At 45.0% G+C, this 23,363-nt stretch overlaps 1 protein-coding gene across 3 annotated transcripts in view; it reads right to left on the bottom strand.

Annotated features, from left to right (window-relative positions):
* Positions 1-1,692: 1,692 nt before the first annotated feature.
* The window catches only part of Kctd3 (potassium channel tetramerization domain containing 3), a 42,810-nt gene continuing 21,139 nt past the window's right edge, over positions 1,693-23,363 (bottom strand). Inside the window, exons 10-18 of one of the 3 annotated variants that reach the window (XM_059280319.1) lie at positions 22,202-22,317; positions 17,195-17,282; positions 17,001-17,117; positions 15,258-15,428; positions 10,735-10,890; positions 7,897-7,993; positions 4,995-5,179; positions 4,771-4,909; positions 1,693-2,991 (exon numbers count right to left, since the gene is read on the bottom strand). In XM_059280319.1, coding sequence (XP_059136302.1) covers positions 2,433-2,991; positions 4,771-4,909; positions 4,995-5,179; positions 7,897-7,993; positions 10,735-10,890; positions 15,258-15,428; positions 17,001-17,117; positions 17,195-17,282; positions 22,202-22,317 — 1,628 coding nt within the window. In that variant the 3' untranslated portion in view covers positions 1,693-2,432. The remainder of the gene's footprint in view (positions 2,992-4,770; positions 4,910-4,994; positions 5,180-7,896; positions 7,994-10,734; positions 10,891-15,257; positions 15,429-17,000; positions 17,118-17,194; positions 17,283-22,201; positions 22,318-23,363) is intronic. The other 2 variants (XM_059280320.1, XM_059280321.1) reach the window with 2 other exon arrangements.

The following is a 23,363-nucleotide window of genomic DNA, read 5'->3' as shown; positions in this document are numbered from 1 at the left end:
GAAGGGAGCTTCCACCAAGTCCTTCTCCTGATTTTCAGTCAAGTGTACTTGCATAGATGTCACCTCAAATCCTGGATGAGCCCCCCGGGAAATATAACGGGGTGCTGGTTCTTGTCTAGGGGATCACTGAGTACTTTCTCAGGGATAGACAAAGAAGTCAACATCTGGGAAAGGCAGAAGACCCAGCTGCCAAGGAAGCAAACCGAACAGCTTTATCCCTTCAGGCTGAGAGGGACCCAAAGTCTGGGAGTCTGCTGATGGGAATCTAGGTTGTATTTTACAGGGCCCTGGGGTACTCCCTGTCTCCCTGTCTGTCCTGTCTAGACAACCTGCCCACTCCTTCCTGCCATTTCTCCTCCCACTGTCTTCATCTCAGGAACTCTTTTGCCTTCCTGTCCCTTCAACTGCCCTCAACGTGAACTACACCCACAAAGAACTCAGGCATTTACAAGTCTGTTAGAGCAGGTTATGCTGCTCTGGCACTCACGCTGGCATCCACATAACATACTACAGCTGGTGAAGAAAGCAAAGGACAGGTACAACAATGCAGTCGTAATGCACGTAAAGACGGTCAGAACAGATATTTAAATGTGAACGAGGTTTAATATACTTACGAAAGAATATTCTAGCAAGCCTGAGATACTCATAAAAAATGACAGAGGCATACCTATTAAGAAACCAGAATGTGATAAGCATGTTCTGATCCAACGTACACTACAATCAACTGTGATTCCCTTCCCAAAATTGAGTTCACTACGACACTCAAATTCAGCAAGGTTGGAATAGGGCTAGGACAACTATATTTAACACCAGGCCAGGCAATCCTAATGGGAAAGCCAAGAAGGAAACTGTAGGTTTTTCAAACAAAAGACCTCAGTCCGAAAGCTGGCTCAGCCACTGGCTACTATTACCCTCTGTGGTCTGCGCCATCTGTGAGATGAGAACAATACTTACCCCTCAGTAGAACAAAACGGCCTGCACTGTCTTCACCATGAAACTGTTTTTCCTTTTGCAACAGAGTATACAGCTATGTTTCGTTATTGCCCTTTGAGTCACAACCTTGACAAGGTAGGCACAGCGATCTAGACAAGTGGAATCCAGCTCTCCTGTAGATGGGAGACCCAAGGCTAGACCTGCAGAACGCTGCTGCAGCCATGCTTTAATGAGTTACTCTTCCATGTTGAGACAGAGGCTCACGATGTAGCCCAGGCTGGCCTCCAATTGCCAGGTTGAGATTAAGGTTCACACGATCTTTCTATGAAATTTTAGTCCCAACCAACTTTCTCTCTCTTCTTTAGTGATCTTCTTACACAGTAAGTACGTTTCTTTTTTTTACAAACACATGTGGGTACAGCTTAAACATGATACCACTGTTCCGTAAATAACTGAAGACACACTGCCTTAACCTTTCTCATTTGATTTAATTGACAAATAAATACAAGGGAATTTTTGTGAAACCACTGACAATATAGTTAATTTTAAAGAATTTTTCTAACTTCATTATACTTCTGGGAATGGGAGTTATACATTATTCACTCATGGGTTTAAATTTACATTTTCTCCATTTACAGAAATGTGTAAATCATTCCGATTAAATGAAGAAAATGTACAAAAATTTTTCTTTTGCCCTCAGAATTCAAATTAAAGTCAAAACAACAGTTTTACATATGGAAGCATTTTACTCCAAATCCTGTGAGACACTGAAAAGACACAGTGGCTCCTAAAGCGGGCAGACCAGCAAACAGAGGGATGCCCTTCTGGACACCGCTTCCCTGTTGTATTATTTTACCTATTCAGACAGACGGTTGTTCCCACGGGAGAGACTTCGGGTATCAAACACTGGTGGTGCATGCTGCACTACCTCCCAACAACAAGAATCAGAAAATGACCACAACGAAGTAAAACAACCCTAAAGACGTAGTGCACCGTGGAACCTGGGGTCCAATAATAGTGTTTTGAGTTACATGAGACTTTTTCACAACATAGCACCTCAACAAGTATCTAGTAAACACTCCGCAATCACAAGGGTTGGGAGCCACATTCCAAGGAGATTCTGTCATTAACGTTAAGGTACCACTGCAAGACAAGCCTTGGACAACTGGATTAGGAACGGGCCCACTGCCTCACCTGCTCTAAGGGCACTACCATGGTGCTGGGACAGAAGCCCGCAGAGAGGGCGGCCGGACCATGACTCCTGCTTACAAACTGCTCTTACACGTGCCTGCAGGCCTGGGGCTACTTCTGAGCTGTCCAGGAATGCATCACTGCGCCCCGAATATGCTCTGCTCCTGCCTCAGAAGAGTCGGCCCAGAAAACACTACACAGGTCAAACTGTATCCTACAGAGTTTTGATGTAAAAGCCAATGTATGGAAACCCAGGGAGTTTTGTTTTTCATGTACATTTATCAAAACTATCATGCACTTTGGTGAGTTCACAAGCTGTACTCCTGGCCCGAGGAATCACTCTTTTTGTGCCGAGGTGACGGAGTGGTCTTTGTTGGAGATGGGGATGCCGTACCAGGAGAGTCGGTCCCTCCATCGGAGGTACTTGGTGAGGACGCCAGATGGGGAACCTTCTTTCTACCAAGGAATCCTCCTGCTTCAAACCCTTTCTTCCGTAACTCCACTTTATGCTCGTTGTCGTCCTCTGATGACCTTTTCTTGGACTCTGACAAGCCTTCAGCTGCTCTCTGCACTTCGAAGCTGCCATCCAACTCTTTCCCACATCTCAGCTCTGTCCCAGGGGACTTCCTCTCAGACACACTGCATTCCCCGGCTGCCCCTTTCGCTTCCGCCTGTGGTGGACCCACGGGACCGTTTTCTGGGACAGACTTCTCTGAGTTTCTGTTGAGATTGAGAGTCTGGAAGTCCCTGTAGCTGTGGAAACTCTCGGTCCTCCTCGCTCTGGCTAACAAAGGGCTCTCCCGGTAAGGCCGTGTTGCCCCGTAAGTAGCTGCTTCATGGATGGTTTCATGGTGCTGGAGCTGAAGGCTAAAAAACAGATTTTAAAAATGTCAGTTATGATTTTACTTCAAGGTCTCAGGAGCCTATCTCAGCAGTCAAACTGCCAACTAAAACATCATAAAAACAGATAAGGCATATTACTATCCACACCTCTCTGTGAGAATGTATTTGTCTAGTAGACCGTATTACATACAATTACCAACATAATACCATACATGCATTCACAATCAAGCAACAATTCTGAACAGCAGGGAAGAAGGAAAATAGGGTCTAAAATAAGCAATCAATGTAACTCAATATTTGGCTCTTGGATTCCCAGAATTTGAAATGTTTTTGTCAATATGGTGGAAAAGGCAAAGTATTTCATTATACTAAGTACACAATGCCTTACTATGAAATTAGACAAGATAACTTAACCACTTTTCACTAGCACTGAACCTGAGCAATGAGAACAAAAACTCCACAACGTATCCAACTGATACGTGATTTTTCTAATTCAGGGGAAGGGTGACAGTGGTTTTTGGTTGTCAACTTGACTAGATTTGGAATGAACTATAATCCAGAAATGAAGGGCACACTTGGGATCCAGATCTAGCGGCTGGAAGACACAGGCTTTTGATTTGGATCTTGAGGCGGGAAGACACAGGCCTTTAACTCAGATCTTGAGTTGGAAAGGCACACCTTTCATCTGGACCACACCTTCTGCTGGAAGCCTATAGAAGGAGAATGGAAGAAGGAAGGGTTCATTCTCCGCCTGCTTGCCCTGGCCTTGTCAGCACATCCGTTCCTTCACTGGCACTGGAGCCTATTTCTCTGGGATTCCAGCAAGTACAGAAGCCCAGCTCATACACCCAGGCTTGTGGGACTGAGCAACTACTAGATTCCTGGATTTTCCATTCATAGCTAGTCATTGTTGGACTGCAGCCTGTACGACGTTATTCCAATAAATTCCCTTATATTCCGAGAGAGAGAGAGAGAGAGAGAGAGAGAGAGAGAGAGAAAGAGAGAGAGAGAGAGAGATTTTTCCTTCTATAAGTTCTGTGACTCTAGAGAACCCTAATACAGTGAATTACTGATCACATAATTGGCATTCCAACTGCCAGTCATTTCCCGAAGTGGTTGGAATGATAAATGTCCCCCATAATCTCAGGCATCTGATCACTTGGTCCCCAGTTGGTGATGCTGTTTGTGAAGGCTTAGGAAGTGTGGTCTTGCTGGGGGATGTATGTCACTGGGGCCAGGCTTTGGGAATGTAAAGCCTTGCACCACTTTTAGTCCATTCTCTCTGCCTTGTGCTTGTGGTTCAGGATGTGAGCCCTCAGCCTCTGCTCCATGCCTGCTGCCTGCCACCTGCTGCCATGCTTCCCACCATGATAGACGCTTAACCCTCTGGAATCTTAAGCTCAAATAAACTTCTTTTGTAAGTTATTTTGGTTATGGTGTTTTAGCACAGGAACAGAAAAGTAACTAATAAATTTCCAAAGAAAGTTAAAAAGCAAAAGAGAATAAGGGTCAGGCTCAGTTGTAAACAGCATGTTTGGCATGTATGAAATCTAGGGGTCAATCACGCCAAATACACGAAAGACCACAATATTTTTCTCCTTGCACATTATACATGTATGAAACTGTCAAAGAACAAACTCAACAAAAGTTTAAAATGTTTTCCTCTGAAAAGCATGTGCTATGCATACAAATAAAAATTTATTAATATTTGAACAATTAAACTGCACTCTGAAAACCCTAGCTTTTCCAACTGTATGCTTCCAGCACCGAGTCCATGAGGAGGCACCACCCACTCTGACCCACCTGGAGCTGGACTCCCGAAGGCGGCTGTGCTGAAGCACAGACGTGGCAGGACTGATGTTGGGGGTAGCGCAGCGGGACGTGCTCAGGTCACACTGGTCTAGCAGCTTGAGCAGCTCTTCCTCAGTGGGGCCACCTGCATCTTAGGAGAGAAGCACTTGTTCACATCTGAGGTCAAAGGTCAGCTTGTGACAAATATCCTCCTGCGTGGTTACCTACGTACGTACCCTTGTCCTCACTCTTGTTGACCATGTCCATAGCTGTGGTCAGATCCCACATCTGGATGCTGCCGTTCGTGTGGCCTGTGAACAAGTAGCGCCGTGGCCGTGAGCCCATCCTGCTGGAGCCCTCACACTCTCTCACGGTGAACGAGGATATGGTAGTGCAGTCGACAGCCTGGATCTCACAAATCCTGCAACGACAGGATGGTTGTCACCCAAAAGGAAGCAACTGCATACACTGTCTACATGAAATGTTTCCAAATAAACATGTATCTAACATAGTTTTCAAATGGTCCAAGAGAGTTGACAAAAAAGACAAGTCTGGTTTCTCTGAATGAAAAGAGCTTCTCATACATTAGTGTGTTCTCAACTGACAGAAAGAGGTGATTTAGTCACAAAAGCCATCCTGAATGTGGACGTCCGCAGAGGGAAGATGTGAGAAAACAAAGAGAAATGCGCCCGCGGGGGTGGGGGTGGGGGTGGGGGGTGGGTGGGGGTGGATATGAAAAGAAAGCCCACTGACTCTGAAAAAGAATAAGCTTCTGCACAACTTTACAGTGTGAACCACTCAAGTTCCAACAAGTTCCAGAACTGTGAGCAGGAGAAGCGGCTCAGCAGCAAGAAAGGCCTGAGCGGACGGAAGTGAGAGGACAAGCGCCTGAGGGGAGGCGGCATCGGCCACTGGGGGAGATGAGGCCCAGGGCCCACGTCCCATCTCGGGTAAACGTCACTATTTCCCACATGTAAGGTCCACTATGATCACTTGTAAAGACATGATTTCTCCTTTATTTCAGTTGGTACAACTTTAAAAAAGATTTATTTTATATATATGTGTTAGTGCCTAGATGTATGTCTGGTGCCCCAGGGGGCAGAAAAGGTACTTCCTGCAACTGGAGTTATAGATGGTTGTGAGCTGCCCACCAGGGATGCTGGAAACTGAACCCAGGTTCTCTGCAAAAGTAGCAACCATAGCTGCAGCACCCAGGCACTAGTATTTTAAAAACCTGAAATGACTGTGGAAGCATCAATTTCTTTTTTGTTTTTCAGAACAATCTTTTTCATTATTCATATAATGATTAACATTGTATTTATAAAGTGACTTAAATTTTTAAAACATCTGTATTTGTAGTTTATTTTTAAAGTAAAATAATCGATGTTACATGCACGAGAACAAATATGGCTTTGCCATGGTCTCCCGCCATGGTATGGAGTCCTTAGTCTATGGACGGCTCTCTGACCTACTCACTGTCAGCTCCTTCCATTTCTGTCTCCAGGGCCCTGAACTTGTTCTGTTACTGTAGTTTCCCTCTAGATCATAAAATCCATCTTACTCAGAAAACTTTCTAAAATAAACACAGAAGGGGACATTAAAATGGAACATGGATGAAACCGGACCTGTGAGAGCTGGAGTCCAGCTTCAGACAGTTTGCAGCTTCTGCACTGCGTACAAACTAACTACAGTACAAACTCTGGATTCACTTCCTAAGAACATACAATCTGTGGGATGGTTTAGGCACATTAGTCATTTTCTAGAATTCAGTCATTAATTACTAATGACTACATGCAATCTTGATGAAAATAAAACCTATCCACTCTCAGAGTATATTCATGAAAACACCATGTAACAGAGACATGCCAAAGAGAGGCAGAGGGAACTTTAGAGACAGCAGCACCACCAGCCACACTGAAAACAAACCCTGGGTCCTTAATGACTACTCATAGGAATTTTACTTGCTCACTTGTCTGACATGCAGAAGAACAAACAGCAAAACTAGGGACAATCATTTTCAAAGTGAAACAAAATGACAGGAAAGCTCATTTCTACAGCATCCCCGGCAGCCAGTGACTCTAAGGACTTCCGATCCTGTTTTTGTCACTTTACCATAAGGCACACTGCTGTGGGATGTCTTTCGGTATGCTGTGAATGTGTTGCTCTGATTGACTGATTGATAAATAAAACACTGATTGGCCAGTAGCCAGGCAGGAAGTATAGTATAGGCGGGATAAGCAGAGAAGAGAACTCTGAGAAGTGGAAGACTGAGTCAGGAGACACTGCCAGCCACCGCCATGAGAAGTAAGATGTAAAGATACTGGTAAGCCATGAGCCACGTGGCAACGTATAGATTTATAGAAATGGGTTAATTTAAGATGTAAACTAGATAGCCAAGAAGCCTGCCACAGCCATACAGTTTATAAGTATTATCAGTCTCTGTGTGTTTACTTGGGACAGATCAGCTGCAGGAGCCGGGTGGACACAAGAACACTCCAGCTACAGCACACTCTCCAGACAATGGAACCTTAATCGGCCAGGCAACCGATGAGGTCACTTAAGTTGAATTTACATAGCTAATCAAGGGCAGTATTAGAATTTAGTACGTCTGTCTGCCATGAAATCCACTGATCACCATTAAAATTAGACCAAAAAAATCATCTCCGAAGACAAAGGCAGAAAAGCAAGTCCCAACGCACTCAAGACCAGAGTGGCACCCCTGCTGTATAAGCACAGGGCACAGTGAGAGAGGCCATTCCAGGGGAGAGTGAGGACAAATGTGAACTGACACACAGCTGCTAACTGGGAGCTATGGCAGGTCTGCAGGTCACATGATCATCAGCCAAGCATGACCTTACTTTTGTTCCATGTAGAGATGGTCAGGAAATCTGTAATGTCCCATCTGAGAGACACAGCAACGTAGATAATGTTTGTGCATGATGGGAAATGTTTAAATTCAAAGGTTTGTTTTCTTTTCTATGGTGCTCTCAGTCTGTTACATCCTGAGTCAATGAAGATTTTGTGTTTCACCTTTTTAGTAGTTAACTAGCACAGAACTTTTGTCTCAATGTGGTTAGTGCATTCTTCCACCTCTAACAAAGGCAACTTCTGAATACACATCTTTCTGTGAAGTGTTACCTTTTTCCAGTGGACGACAGCCTGACAAACAGCTTGTTAGTGATGGGAACAACTTTCTGGATAAATACTTGTTGATCATCTCGTTCTCCAAAAGGTCCTGTGTCAGAAAATAGGAAGGTCAGACTGGTTGAGAAACGGTTTCCTTTACAAAAGAATATCAATTCTAACACTCTCTCCCCAAACAACCGTCATGCCTGTTGCTGTGGCACAAGCCCTAAATCAGTGTCACACACAAGCAAAGTATGTCTATCTGCACTAAATTTTACAATAGAAATATGTAACATTTGTTTTTTTTTTTTAAAGTATTTCTTTCGAGGTGTGTGTGTGTGTGTGTGTGTGTGTGTGTGTGTGTGAACATGTCTAAGAATATGTGAATGTGTGAGTGTATCTGCATGAGTGTGTGTCTGAGTGTGTCTGTGTGGGCATCTAGTTGTGTCAGTATACCACTGTACGTGTGTGTATGTGTGTGTGTCTGTGTGTGTGTTAGTGTGCCACATGTGAGAACAAGTCTACAGAGGCCAGAAGGCGGCACTGGATGCCAAGAAGCTTCCCTATGTGTACGCTGGAACTGAACTCATGTCTTCCAGAAGAGCAGGGAGTACTCTTCATTGTTAAGCCGTATCTTCAGTCCCACAATACTTCAAAATTGTATTTTATGCATTAAAGACATATAAGCTGAGGACAATCGTTCTTGAAGGATCTGCAGGAACAGTACCAGAAGGCCCCTTTGGTCCCTTTGGTTTAGATTCTGACAACCCAGACAAAGGCTTGGGAGCACGGCCTCGATCCTTAGCTCCGACAGGGCAAGAGCGGATATACACTAAATCACTTCATGTATCCCTACTACTGTTTTGAAAGCCTACAAGCAGAAATGTAACATCTTCTGAAGATTAACTTCAAAAAATGGAATGTAATGGTGCTGGTGAGATGCCCCTGCAGTTAAAGGCACTTGTCACCAAGCTTGATGTCCTGAGTTGGATTCCCACACTCACACAGCGGGAGAGAACCGACTCCACGTGTGTGCTCTGGCAAGATCGAGCACAAACACAGGAATGCCCACTCAAGTGCACACACACAAAATGTAATGTTTTTTAAAGAATTTAAGTAATCAGAAGCCTCCATCAACCACATTGCTCCTTCAGTGTTTTTCTATTTTCTCAGGACACAAAGTAAAGAAATAATTTTGCATTGAGTTCCAGAAAACACCATCAGCAGCTGCCACCAAGCAGGCATCTGCACACAGTGCCCAGCAGCACATTGTCCAGGGCTCCTGGATGACAAATTCTTCAGTTTGGAGTGTTTTGACTTTTGTAATTTTCACATCCAGAATGAGACACCTCGAGGACAGGACATCGGTCTAAACAAAGATCTAACAGGATGAAGGGACCCAAGTTTCACTGTGCGGAACTTTCCACCTTTCACACAGGGCTGAAAGAGCTGTAGAAGACTGGGATTCGGACTTCTGGACTATGGATGCTCAGCCTATTTGGGGCTGCACTCAAAGGTTTTCAATATAAAAATGAAAGGCTTCGGCTGGAGAGATGGCTTAGAGGTTAAAAGCACTTGCTGCTCTTGTAGAAGACCTGCGTTCAGTTCCTAGCTCCCACACAGTGGTTCACAACCGTATGTAACCCCAGTTCTGGAGATCAGCTGCCCTCTTCTGTCATCCAACAAATAAATACAAAATAAAAAAGACATAAAATAAAAAATACATCATTTTTTAAAAAATGACTCAATTATTTCTCCTCTATTATACTTGGCAAGGAAGTGAAGACTGAACCCAACTATAAAAGAAAATCCTGCCATGAGAAACTGAGGAAATTAATAACTCCTTCTTTATTACACTCATTAACAGAAGCTTTTCCATAAAAAGTATGTGGCACGCACAAACTTCCACATAACAAGTTCTTTGTTGTTGCTGATGTGCTGGGGAAGCAGGCTGACACCGAGTTATATCCCCAGCCTTCATCTCACATGCATGGGCACACCCACTTAACAAAAGGAACAGTGGCATTTTCATCACTAGGTGGTAAATGCTGGCTCTGTGCTTCCTAGGTGCTACATAAGGTAAGCAACCATCATCGTCCCCATTTCACAGATGAACAGTACGCAGACCGAGAATCAGGCTAACCACACCACTTTTGCTGGGAGCAGAGTACAGTGATGTGCACAGGCTGATCAAACAACTCCAATTCCATAACAACGCTGACTCTTCCCAGTTTCAATTTTATTCTCAATAATTGTTAAAAACAAAAGAAAAAATGTAAAATTTCAATTATGCACAGCAATCAATTACAACATTAGTTACAAACAAATCTAGCTAGTTAGCATTTGAAGATAACCCTTAAAGGAGGAAATGCTAGTAAGAGGAAATTGTTTATCTCAACTTCTTAAACAATAATAAATGTTTCAATAGTGTAATTTGTGAATTTACAGAACTAATAAGGAAACGACAGGACTGGGAAGACAGCTGCCTCGGTAAAGCACACAGACCTGAGCTCAAGTCCCAGAGTCCACAGGAACAAGCCAGGCCAGGCTGTGTATGAAATCCCCACGCCGGAGAGGCGGAGACAGGCAGATCCTTGGAGAGCACTGGCCAGCCAGTCTAGACTATTTGGTGAGTGCCAGGCCAGCAGAGACCCTGTGTCAGCATCATTCTGAGGTCAGCCTACACCTACACACACACACACACACACACACACACACACACACACACACACACACCTACACACACACACACACACTAAAAAAAAATACTTTGAATGACTTTCAAAATTAAAATATAAAATTCCCATGATAACCCCAGTCCTGGATTTCCAAATCTTGGAAGATGCCTACCTATGTCATTTCCAGAGGAGTAGCTGCCATGGCTTTCTGTCTCCTCCAAGGACAGGATCTTGAATGACGCTAAGGGAGTCGAGCCTGGCTGAGTGGAGATCATCCCTCTGAACCGCGTCACTGTCCACGTACGGACATGGTTGTTGTCGGCACACACTAGGAAAGAACACAGAGTCACCACACCACTCTGAAACATTGCAGCTTCTTCTACAGTAAGCAGATCATAGTACACTGTAAAAGGCAGATTGCACATTTATCTGAAAACTACTCAATTTGTTCTAGTTAACCAAAGTGGGAGAACTGGGCCTGGGAAGATGACTCCGCAGGTGGACACTTGCCACCAAGCCTGACGGCCCGAGTTCCCTCTCCAGGACTCAACGGTCAAAGGTGAGAACTGACTCCTGTAAGGTGCCCTCTGACCTCCACACACAGGCTGTGGCATGTGCAAAAACAGGTACATGCATACACACAAGACCCGTAAATAAATATAATAATAATGTTTGAAGTTAGAGAACCAAATATAATTCTCTTGCTGCAAACATGACAGCATTTAAGGAAGCCTGTGAGCTCCCTTAAAAACAGCAGAGCCAGGTGTGGAGGGAGGCATGGCACCAGGCCAGCCTGGAGACATAGTAAGTGCAGGCCAGCAAGATCTTGTTTGAAACAAACAATGAAACCAAGACACAAACGTGGAAAGTTTCTAAGTTTGAGAAAGAAGTGCTTTATGTCACTCAGACACTGACCAGCCTAAGCCAGGAGCGGCTGAAAACTGGTGACAAGCACTTTTCAAATATCTTATAGGAACCTGTTATTTATTGCTCATTCATAGTCACATTAGAGTCTACACTAGAGCTGGACGTTAGAGCTATAAAAAAGTATGCATTAATACACATATTCCAATTAGGCTTTTAAAATCTTTTAATTAAACCTTTTATTATTTGCATTTGTTGGGAGGGCGATTATGAGACAGGGTCTTTCTATGTAGCCCTGGCTATTCTGGAACTCACCATGTAGATCAGGCTGGCCTAGAACTTACAAAGATCTGACTACCTCTGCCTCCCAAGTTCTGGGATTAAAGGTGTGTGCTACAACATCTGGCTAAATTTTTTAATGTGAATGTCTGTCATGTCATGTGTGCCTACCCTCAGAGACCAGGAGGGGGTGTCAGGTCCCCTGGAGTTGGAATTACAGGCAGTTATGTGTTGCTGGAATCTTAAAGGGGCTTATTAATAAAATCAAACCTGAGGCCAGGTATTGGGGTGAATGCTGGAAGATCAGAGAAGCAGAACAAGCCACAGCTACCTCAACTTGCCATTTCCTCAGCTGATCCTGTTTCCTCAGACTGATTGCCTCTGAGTCCTCATCCAGAATGAATCTCAGCTGAACTGTGCTGTTCGAAAGCCTGAAAGCTTAACCAGCCAAATGCTTCTAGTTTCTGGTTTTCACGCCTTATATACCTTTCTGCTTTCTGCCATCACTCCCTGGGATTAAGGCTCACTTATTGGGATTAAAGGCGTGTGTCACCATGCCTGGCTGTTTCCAATGTGGCCTTGAACTCACAGAGATCCAGAGAGATTTCTGCCTCTGGAATGCTAGGATTGAAGGCGTGTGCTACCACTGCCTATCCCCTATGTTTAATATTGTGGCTGTCCTGTTCTCTGACCCCAGATAAGTTTATTAGCGTGCACAATATTTTGGGGAACGCAATACCACCACAGTTATCAGCTATCTGATATGGGTGCTGGGATCAAACTTGGGTCCTCTGGAAGACAACAAGCATTCCTAAGCATGAGCCCTCTCCATAGCCCCAGGGTGTATTTAATTTCTGACTAGAAATACGAGTTTAGGAAGTGAGTTACTTCCTAACCTTGCTCCACATTTTGTTCTAAATGGGCATGCTTATTACAAAGATATAACCCAAAACATGAAACCATTCAGGCAGGAAATATATTTTTTTGCTTGGTTTAACAAGAAAAACGAAAAACTAACTTGCCATTTTTAATGATTTTAAAAAGCATCTTCTGTAAATACTAGGAATGTAAAACTTCTATACAGAAATCACAGTTCTATCCACTTTGTATTTTGAAGAAAACTGTAGGAAGTAACTCCAGCGAATACCAATAAATAACCAATCTGCACTCTGCAGTAGTAACAGAATCCTCAGTTCTCAGAGGCCGCAGTGAAGAACAGGAGGCACGGGAAGGTGTTTAACCAGTCTCGTGGGAAATGGCCCCGACTTCTCCAAACTTAGCAGGACTGAGAAGACAAATAATTGAAGCGATTCGGGATGATTCAAGTGTCCAAGACAGAACTCTGTGCCTAAACCATCCTGCAAAGACTCATTTCAGACACTAGGAAGTACACCACAGAAGCACACAGCTGCATTTACACCAGTAGCCACCAGGGGGCAGAGGGGATGAGAACACAGAACACTCCAGACTTGTGCTTAAACTGGGCATCTTTCTTAACAACTTGTTCAGACTAATATGTAACATCCCATGTTGAAATATGAATTATTTTAGGCATTGCTTTGGCATCACACGTGACGCTAACACAGCCACCACCATCAGTTATGAGGATCTCAAAGCACTGCCCTTTAACCAGCATGGCACATCGAAGAGCTTAGTGTCACAAGACCACCCATACTGCATACACATTTCCAGCATCTTTGTGTAAAGAGCCACACTCAAGGGCTGAGAGTAGAGAGCAGAACACAAGTACTGCAGCTGCAGAACTGATCTTCTAGGAGACAGAAGACAGGCAAACAGTAACAATCACATGGCAAGCCTGTGAAGAACACACGGGAGACTCTAGCAGACAGGGTAGTTAATTTTACATAGACTGGGAGACCTGATTGAGGAGGTGTGTGAGAGTCTGGAGGACAGAGGGGAAGCATGGGAGAGTCTGGAGGACAGAGGGGAAGTGTGTGTAAGAGTCTGGAAGACAGAGAGGAGGTGTGTGAGAGTCTGGAGGACAGAGAGGAGGTGTGAGAGAGTCTGGAGGACAGAGAGGAGGTGTGTGAGAGTCTGGAGGACAGAGAGGAAGTGTGTGAGAGTCTGGAGGACAGAGAGGAGGTGTGTGAGAGTCTGGAGGACAGCACAACCAAACAAGTTGTGGAAACCTAAACTTGTCAAACAAAATGAACCAGAACAAAATAGTCTAAGGCACTCTTACAAAACAGAAAAGCCAATAGCTCAGAGTGTCACGATCCAAAGAATGTAGGTTGGCTCTAGGACAACATTTAGAAGGTAAATAAATGTAGACTTCATGCTACACAGGAAAGCCAGTGGTATTCCGATCTAGATTGTATTTCTACAGGGCCTGGGATGAGCTGTCCGGTACCTGCCGTAACCAGGAGAGAAATGACTTAAGTCACTGGATTGAGGCAACAGGAGAGATCAGTTCTGCAACACACGCAGCAGCAAGAACCATTTACTGGTGTATTGGGTACATTCAGGTTAAAAGCAAGGGGGAACCCAGGGGAACCCCCAAATTTTGAGTGGAGGTAAATAGATGGTGATGTTGTACATTATGGTGGCTTCTCAGTTCTCTATCAACGATAAAAATCTCTACTTTGCCCAAGTTTGATTTGGGATACCTGTTGAACATAATACATGAGACACAGAAGCAGGACAGGTGAGTTTTCAACTCTAGGTGGAGAAGTCAGAGCAGGACTGGAATGTATGGTCCCGACAAGTAGTCAGATCAGCAGGGAACATACAGAGAACAGAGGCTAAGAAAGCACTCTCAGATGAGCAAGGGAGCAGAGCTAGAAGGGAGAAAAGGACCAACGGCACCGGGTGAGCACTGCTTCATAAAGCACATATGGACCAGCGAGGCGCTTGACAGAGGACAAGTATTCACTCACTCATGGGTCCAGCGTTCACTGAGAACACAAGATCTTTTCGTGCTGTTCAAATAAACACAGCCAGCATATGAAAATGATGCTTATGAACACACAGAGGGCAGGGTTCCTCAAAAGCATGTGCTACAGACAACTCACAACTGAAATGTCACCACATCTGGAAATCATCTAGGAATCCCTTGCATGAATTTCTTCTATGAAACTTTACATTGTTAAAAAAGTGGCCCTTATTAAGCTATGAAATTAACATGTAATATTTATTTCATTATCTAAATATTTAAAGTTTTGTGATTACAGGGAACCATAAACACAAGTTATTTTCTTCAAACAATTTTATGTATTGTTATGAAATTTTAACATTTTATAAGGTAACCAACTATCAAAATATACCTCTAAGTCTGTAACTTTCGCTTAAAACTGAAGATAACCAAAAAAAATTACATTGAAGTTCAAACACAGAAAATCTTCTCAGCAGTGATCTGATATGCATCTTGCCATAAGAAGGAAATATCAGAGAATAAGCAGAGATACCATATGGCCTAAGTTTACATACAGTACACCCAGGCCAAGTCAAAGCCACAACCCTCCAGTCACAGGCCCAGCGTAAACCACAAGCAAAGCAGGCAGCCGAGGCAGGCATCATGGGAGTCCTCTGTACCTGACACCAGGTGCTTCTCGGACAGCATGATCTTTGTGACGGGGCTGCGGTGGACTGTGAAGGTCTGGAAGAGCTGCGGCCCTGACCCGACAGTCTCCGGGTGCTGTACAATCACTCGCACAGCTCCGGAGCTCGTACCGTAGGCGATCTCAATCCAGTTTCCGCTGACACCTAGGAGCCACAGTAAAGCAGTGTGTTGTAATGATTAAGAAAGCTGTACCGCAAGGCTCCCTGTGACAAGAGGCAGAGTGGAAATCAGAGCGCATGACCAAACCACTCACAAACACACCTGAGACTGCTCAGCCGTCACACAGTCTGCACTTCTGTGTAAGTCTTCTTGGACCTTCATTCCACAGTAGAACTGCTCCCGCCCCCCTTCTGCACTGTCGTAGGTGTTGCTGTGGCAATTCCACACTAACTCTATACTCACACATCTACCTACCTCCGCTCCTTACTGACAGAAATTGAGTCACTGGTGCTTCAGAACGCCTGAGATAGCACTAACTCAGTACAGATTAGGAAACTAATAACCTGCTGTGCCAGGCCTACCAGGGACACAGCATCCCCACAGCAGCGTTCCGTGGGACTTACAGATCCGAGTGGCCGTGGCTTTTTACTTCTGCTACAGAACTGAGCCATCCTTGAGTGAGCAAGTATCGCCTACACAAACAGCCTCAGACACCACTAAGTGGGTCAGGCACACCACCCGCAATCCAGCCTGGCTCAGCTGTAGCTCTGCATTTCTTTTCTGTTCCTTCCTATTTGAAAGGGTTCATTTTTACTTTATGTGTACGGCTGCTGCTTCACCTGCATGCATATCTGTGCCCCAGCTACATGCCTGGTATCCCTGGAGCCGCAAGAGGGTGCTAGATCTCCTGGAACCGGGATTATAAACAGCTGTGATCTGTCATCTCAGTTCTACAGACAAAACCTGAGTCCTCTGGAGGAGCAGCGAGCACTGAGGCATCATTCCTGCCCTCATAGCTTTTCTTAAACAGGCGCCACATACCACCACAAATCGAAAAACAGACAGGATCTTGCTGGCCTGCACTCTAACAGACTTCACAGGCAGAGAACTGTGGGCTCTCCCTCGTTCACCTGAAACACCCACCAAAGGGACAGAGCACACAACAGGGACACTCCAGCAAACAGACGCCATTCTCATGATTCCAAAGTATTGCCAACATGAGGAAGGACTTTGATTTCTAAAACTTCCCAAGCTCTACCTTAGTGTAAATCAGACTGGGGGTGGGAATCCATACTTCATTACACTCGTTCTAGAGCAGAGCTCAGCAAGCTTTCTCTAAAGGGACAAGTAGTAATTAAGTCTTTTAACTTCTGCTTCCCACACTGTGTATCACCACCTCTCAGTTCCATCACTGAAAGCAGCTAAGGACAGTGCAGAGAACTACTGAAAAAAGAAAGAGGGAGGCAGGGAGGGAGGGCTAGCATGTATAACAACCCATGGTTTGTGGCCCCCAGTCTAGAAAAATAGGATTTAAATTGGACTAAAACGTCAGCCATTTCAGCATGCACTATCATTCTTTAGTGCTGATGATTATTTTACCTAATAATTTCAGTAAAATACCATGTACAAGCATCACACTCAAGCACATGGTCTGTCCCCAGGTACATGTTAACATGTTAGTATTTCTCAGCATTCCTTCATTACAAGGCATCTTCCAACAGTAAACTCTAAATATACGCAGTCTCAAGAACCCCCGAGGCTGGCCATGTACTGACTTGTTTTGGGGGTGAGGTAAACACTCAGCGCAGTGATGGCATCATTGGAGGGGTCATGATAGAGTTCAGTGACAAGGAGGTCGTTATCCTTCATCCGCAATGGGAACTTCTGCATGTCTGTAGACAAGAACACGTAGTCAGAACTAGAGGTGAGGTCTCTGTGTCCTCATGTAGAAAGCATGCTGGACACTCACCTATGTAATATATCGATCCATTGTTGCATCCCAGGAGAAGGAAGGAGCCTGCCGTGTCGTAACTGGTTATGGGAACAACATCCTGCACCTGATGCAGTAAGGTCATTACACGTTAGGAAGTATCCTTCCTCGTTTCTGTTCCAATGTCCTCAAAACACTGATTCCTTTGGGTATTTAGGAAGCCTTAGATCATGAACTGTCTTTAAGCTCCAATGAATTGAAAAGCACCCACAGCTTTGAAGATACATGTTTTAACATGTTTGCATCCCACAGCAGCCCATACTCTCCCAAGTCAGATGCATCATGTCCTCTGCAAGTGATCACATCACAGCCCCCGAAACTAAAAGACCAAGGCAAACCTCCCCCTTTCCTCCCAACTCACTCATATACACTAAAGTGTCGAAGCCACACAGTGCATAACCAGAACTAGTGAACAGCACAAGTGATTTTCAGACAGAATGCAGCTGCCTGACAACTTGTTACAATTTCTTCAGGTGGACAGCGTCCTGCTTTTACTGTCCTTACTGAAAATTCTTCTGGGAAAGGGCAGAGGCAGGCTCCCGTGTGAATTGTTTTCCAGGTACTAGAATTAAATAGTGCCTCTTCAAAGCAATCAGTCTGCTTTGCAAACAAGGAACTGTGAATCCAAAGACTTAAGTTACCACAAAAAATAAAACCAAGGAAACGAAGTGACAGCAGCAGGCAACAGGATTAAATAAATGTCTACAGCCAGGCCAGAGGGCGTCGTGTCAAAGTCCTTAATGGCCTAATGATGTTGTGAAGCCGGGAGTCAAGAGGCCAGGACAGATGCCCCAGCAGTGAACTCCGCACACCGGCCAGCCCTTCTCATGCTTCTTTCCAGCAAGGGCAAGAGCTGCATGTGTTCTGCTGCATGCATGCACTTTCTTTCTGTGCTACAGCTCATCTAACAAAGCGTGCACGCAACTCGAGGAGCCTGTACCCCTCCCACAGAGAAGGAGAACCAGAAGAGAGTTCTCGAGTGTCAGGCACAGAAGCCAGGTGTGTAGTGTAATCACAGGAGGGGGAGAGAGTGGCACCTCAGCAGAGGTCAGGAGAGAAACCAGAGAGCAGAAGAGCTCTAGGATCCACACAAGAAAAGTGTCTTCCAGAACAAGAAGAGCAAGGCAGAGCCTCTGTCCTCCTCTAGCTATGGAGCAGGCACCTGAAATTAACGATTCCTCTAAGCTCTTCACACACAGGGCCCTCTGCTCTGCACACACATCTTTAGTTCCAGTCAACGCGCTGCACTAGGGAAGTCTGCAGACAACGCCAGCACCTCACCTCCACGCTGGTCAGGCCTCTCAGAGGACGTGGCAGCCTCTCCTGCTGCGGCCGGCCTGTGACTGCCAGTGCTTCCGAGTGGAAGTAAAGCCGTCTGAGAGGAAAGGCATCTTTGCCTGCCACTCACCAGCTCTGGCCCCAGCTGGCTGGATCTCTCCAGCTCCAGTACTACACAAGAACTTCCGCACCTACACCAGGGTCTCCAGAGCAGGGAGGGCAGGGGTCAGGCCCAGACTCCGCTTTGGAGTCACTTCTTGCTAAGATTGGTAGCAGCCTGGAGCTTCTAAGGCTCATCTCAGGAAAACGCTGTCTGCTGTCTACAGGAAGAGGCCTCCCCCCTGCAGGTCCAGCCTCCTCCATAAGGCCGCAGAGTTTACTCTGGATCCTTACTCAGGGTCAGTGTCTCCTCCTCAAGCTCAGCCTCCACTGCTGAGCCATGGCTGAAGCCATCTTCACTGAGTCTCCACCCTCACAATGAATACAGGAAACACTCTCCCATCTTTTCAGAGGCAAAGTATATATATATACCCCACTGCTGCTTTCCAGGACAGACATCCACAGGACTCTCCATGTTCTGATAGGAGAATAAAACGTGTGATCAATCTTAGCTTGAATCTATCTTTTTAGTGTAAGTCGAAATTTCAACTCAAAGAACTTGGGAAATGATGGTACTTAGGTTGAGCTCCCTATTTGACAATACTTATGAATGCTTTATTACTAACCCTTTGTGGCATCATGGTGTATGTGTGTGCTATGATGTATGAGAAGAGAGAGATTAAATTAACAGGGAATAAGAAATAAAGCCCAATTTGTTATCTCAACTAGGTTGGCTTTTATAACATTTCATTGGCATTTTATTAAGGCACAGTTGAGATGCTGATAGAAAACTATGAATTTTACAATGTTTTTTAAGGTTACTTGCGGATGCGAAGCTTAGTGAGTCATCTAACTAACATGTCAAATCCATCCTGACTGTACATTTAAAGTAAAGAACTCAGGGATTGCCCTGTGCACTTCCTCTGCTATTTGTGGCCAGAATGTTGCTAAAGGCCAACTCAGAGCCTAGTCAACTAGTGCTCCAGCAGTCCTGGGAGCCAGCCTGCAGACAGAGCTGTCTCCTGAGATCTGCAGACAGGAGGCTGAGGCTACAGAGCAGGCCATCTCTGAGATGCACTAGGGAGAAATCCAGCTGGGTTCTAAAGCTCGTTTGCTGCACGGGTGCACAACTTTCCCAGGGTCTTTCTGAAATGTGCAACAAATCCTTATGTCAGATATGGTTTTTAGCATGCATGCTCCAGGCATAAAGAGTCAGGTGATACACAGACAAACACCCAAGGCTAAGACCAGCACGACATCCCCAGCTCCAGTCTGGATCTCAAAGCTAGGAAAGCCTTTATGCTCAGTTCTGACATCAGTGAAAGGCCAAGAAGACAATAAACCAGCTGCTCCTTCCAGGGTCACAGGGCAGCGCTTCCATGTGTGGACAACGTGTCACACAAGTGACAGAATACAACTCCCCTAACTCACGCTCTTCTCCACAGGGCTCCAGCAGCAGGCGCTCCTGGTGACTCTCCATTCTGCATCCACTTGTCAATGCCTCTCCCTGTTCCTTGGCCTATGGCATTCACACCGACAGCCACTGCAGCGCCTTTGCTCCATTTAGTATAACCCTTCTATGCAAACCTGACTTCTATGTCTTCACTGAAACTCAAACAACTTCCCAGACTATCACCCCTTAACTGAGACTCATCCAGGGTTACCAGCTCCCCAGTTCCTCAGTCCTAAGATCTGAGGAATGTTCCTCCAGAACCTCATGTCAATCATGTCACATCCTCCCCCAGCCTGTCACTTTGAAATCCACCCTTCACCTCTGCTGAGTATCTTGTCATCTGGCTCAGCTTACGTGTACCTATTTTCTATTCCTGATGCCTACATGCTCACCCAGATGCCCCGAGGGTTCCCATTCATCAGCATGTATGCTGGGTTCAATCCAAGACCCACAACATACCAAAACCTTGGCTGCACAAGTGTAACAGACGCAGTATTTGCAGGTCACCTCTACTCCATCATCTCTAGACTCTCTAGCATTTTCTAATGTGAATGCTATTCCACCAGCTGAGCTCTGTATTGTTAGGAACAATAATAAGGAAGATGTCAATCCTGTTTTAGAATGCTCTCAATCCAGCTGGCTGAATCTATGGATTCACAACCCAGGGATATGGAGAGCTGGTTGCGTTTTCAAGTCAGCTCAACAAGAGATTCAACAGGCTGCAGTGTGAGAATGGTTCCAACCCCTCACTGCCAACGCTCTCTTCCCAATTCCTTCCAAGTTATCGATCTGCTTAAGTTCCCTCCAGTCCCCTGATATCCCATTTCTTTCCCGAGTTGCCTTCTCAGAGCTTCCTTGTTATCCTGGTCCAACAACTCTGCCATCATTCTATTTTCTCAGCCCTTGGTACGCATGCTTCATTCACCTAAACAAAACACTACACTTGCTTGCTGTGGGATGTATGGCAAATGTGTTTCTGATTAATCAATAAAACACTGATTGGCCGTTGGCTAGGCAGGAAGTATAGGCGGGGCAAGGAGGAGAATAAAGCTGGGAAGTGGAAGGCTGAGTGAGAGAGACACTGCCAGCCGCCACGATGAGAAACAGCTTGTGAAGATGCCGGTAAGCCACGAGCCATGTGGCAAAGTATAGATGAATGGAAATGAATTAATTTAAGCTGTAAGAAAAGTTAGCAAGAAGCCTGCCACGGCCATACAGTTTGAAAGCAACATAAGTCTCTGTGTTTACTTGGTAGGGTCTGAGAGGCTGTGGGACTAGCAGGTGAAAGAGATTTGCCCTGACTGTGGCCCAGGCAAGAAAACTCAAGCTACACTTGCTTTTCCCTGTTCCTGTCCCAGTTCTCAGTACTAATGGATCACTTAGCCCATGAATTCTTGTGGTCCTTGGTAACACACTCCCACATACTCTCCTTCCTCACTATCTGTCCCAGAGAACGGAGGGTCTGGATAGCCTCTCTAGCTGAGCTCTGCATCCCACACCCTCCTCACTTCTGCAGAAAAAGTCACGCTCCATCCTTCTGGTCTCCAGTGCTTTCTCTACAACTCCCCTCTCCACCTAAAACATGCTCAAGCTTCTCCTACCCTAGAAAAAAAAACAAAAAGCATAGTCCCTTAGGTGTAGTTAGCTTAGAAAGAGATCAAAAAAACCAACAAACAAACCAAAAGCAAGCAAACAAAAATCCCTGAAAATCTTTCTTGACCTTCACATTATTACTTCTGAAGCCCTTAATTTCTTCCCCCCTTTTTTCAGAATCAACTGTCAGCCACTTTTTCAGTCTGGTCTCATTCTCCTTAAGCCCTGGAAGGTGTTTTTAGCTGACTACTTATTATCTCTGAACAGCCTATCTATGTCTAGATTCAGCTATGATTTCACTCAATAAATGAAGTTTGCTTGATTCCCATGCACACAACATAGCTCTTAAAAACCTCAGGGAAATGGAAACAAAAATTGCCAAGACTCAGTTTAAAGCTTATCATTATATAAATAAAACAAACTCCCTTTAAATAGTACGATTTCTATATAGAAACAAGTCTCCCATTGGCGGGACGTACTCAACCACTGGTGGAAATTCTGTAAGAAGGAGCAGTCAGCATGAAACTGTGTTCACTTCATAATGAGCATTAGTTGAGACTAACCTGCCAATGCTGAGTGACAGCATTCCACACTCCCACTTTTCCTGTGTGACTCGTGGCCACCAATTGGTTCCCAATAAAGAAGAGGGCATCTACAGGAACACCAAGACTGAACACACCTTAAATGGGAAAAGCAAACAGACATTAATCAGGCATCATTTTTATAACCAGCTACAACCTAGATTAAAAGCATCTTTAGGTTACTGACTTAAGCCTACCGACTGTGCTCTATGCTCAATAGGGACCAGAAATAAGGCAGAACTTCGAAGTTCTTAAGCCGTTCTGGAACTCTTGAAGCAGAGGGGACTGACTGCCCAGCAATCTCCCATAGCCATGCTGTCTCCCATTGGGGTCCTCAATCCTAGCTCACCATCACAACCTGCTCGGCAGGAATAGCAAGGACTCTGTGACTATGCAAGACCTGCTAAGATCTGCTGGAAATCCAGAGGTAGCCTGCTCATAGACTAGATCTTGGGGACACTGACTAAGGACATAGACTTGGCAACCCAACTATCCTGAAGGGGTCTAAAAATGCAGAAAGAAGTAAACAGAAGACCAAAAAGTCACACTGTACTCAAAACAAGCACTTAAGCCTTTAATTACAAGCTTATTTTACCCCACCACTGTTTTCCAGTATTTACATTGCAGTCAAACTAGAGAAAAAAGGAACTGTATAAAGCAGATGATTTCTAAAAGAAGATAAAAACACAAGGAGACTGATTTTAACAGGATTTACAGTTAGTAAAGTGCATTCAACTCTAATACAAAAGAAGGATGTACAGGGACAGTAACATTGAGAAGGGTAAAGGAGACAGGTAAAGGGCTGAGGAAAAAGTCATGGGAGTTGGGTTTTCAACGGTCTACAGTGTCATCAACTGGAGAATCAGAAAGGCTAAGTTAAAACTCTGAGAACAGGGCAGTGTGATCTAAGGCAAGAGTTCGACTTCCAGGCTCCTCTCAGGTGCACATGGGGCCTATGCACTGGCCTATCTCCAGCAGTGTCTGGACAGGAAGCCTGGCTCTGATGAGTTACCATCATCGCCACACTTCCTGTTCTTCCTACGTAATCATCTATGAAAAGCTCAAGCCAAACGTCTCAGTCATCATTCTCACTGTAAAAATGGGGTGATGAAACTCGGACACCAAAATGGTGACAATAAAACAT

Source organism: Peromyscus eremicus, chromosome 15 (genome assembly GCF_949786415.1).
Source record: "Peromyscus eremicus chromosome 15, PerEre_H2_v1, whole genome shotgun sequence".
NCBI classification, from domain to species: domain Eukaryota; kingdom Metazoa; phylum Chordata; class Mammalia; order Rodentia; family Cricetidae; genus Peromyscus; species Peromyscus eremicus.
Note: the sequence above shows the minus strand (reverse complement) of the source record. Positions and strands in the feature narration are given on the sequence as shown.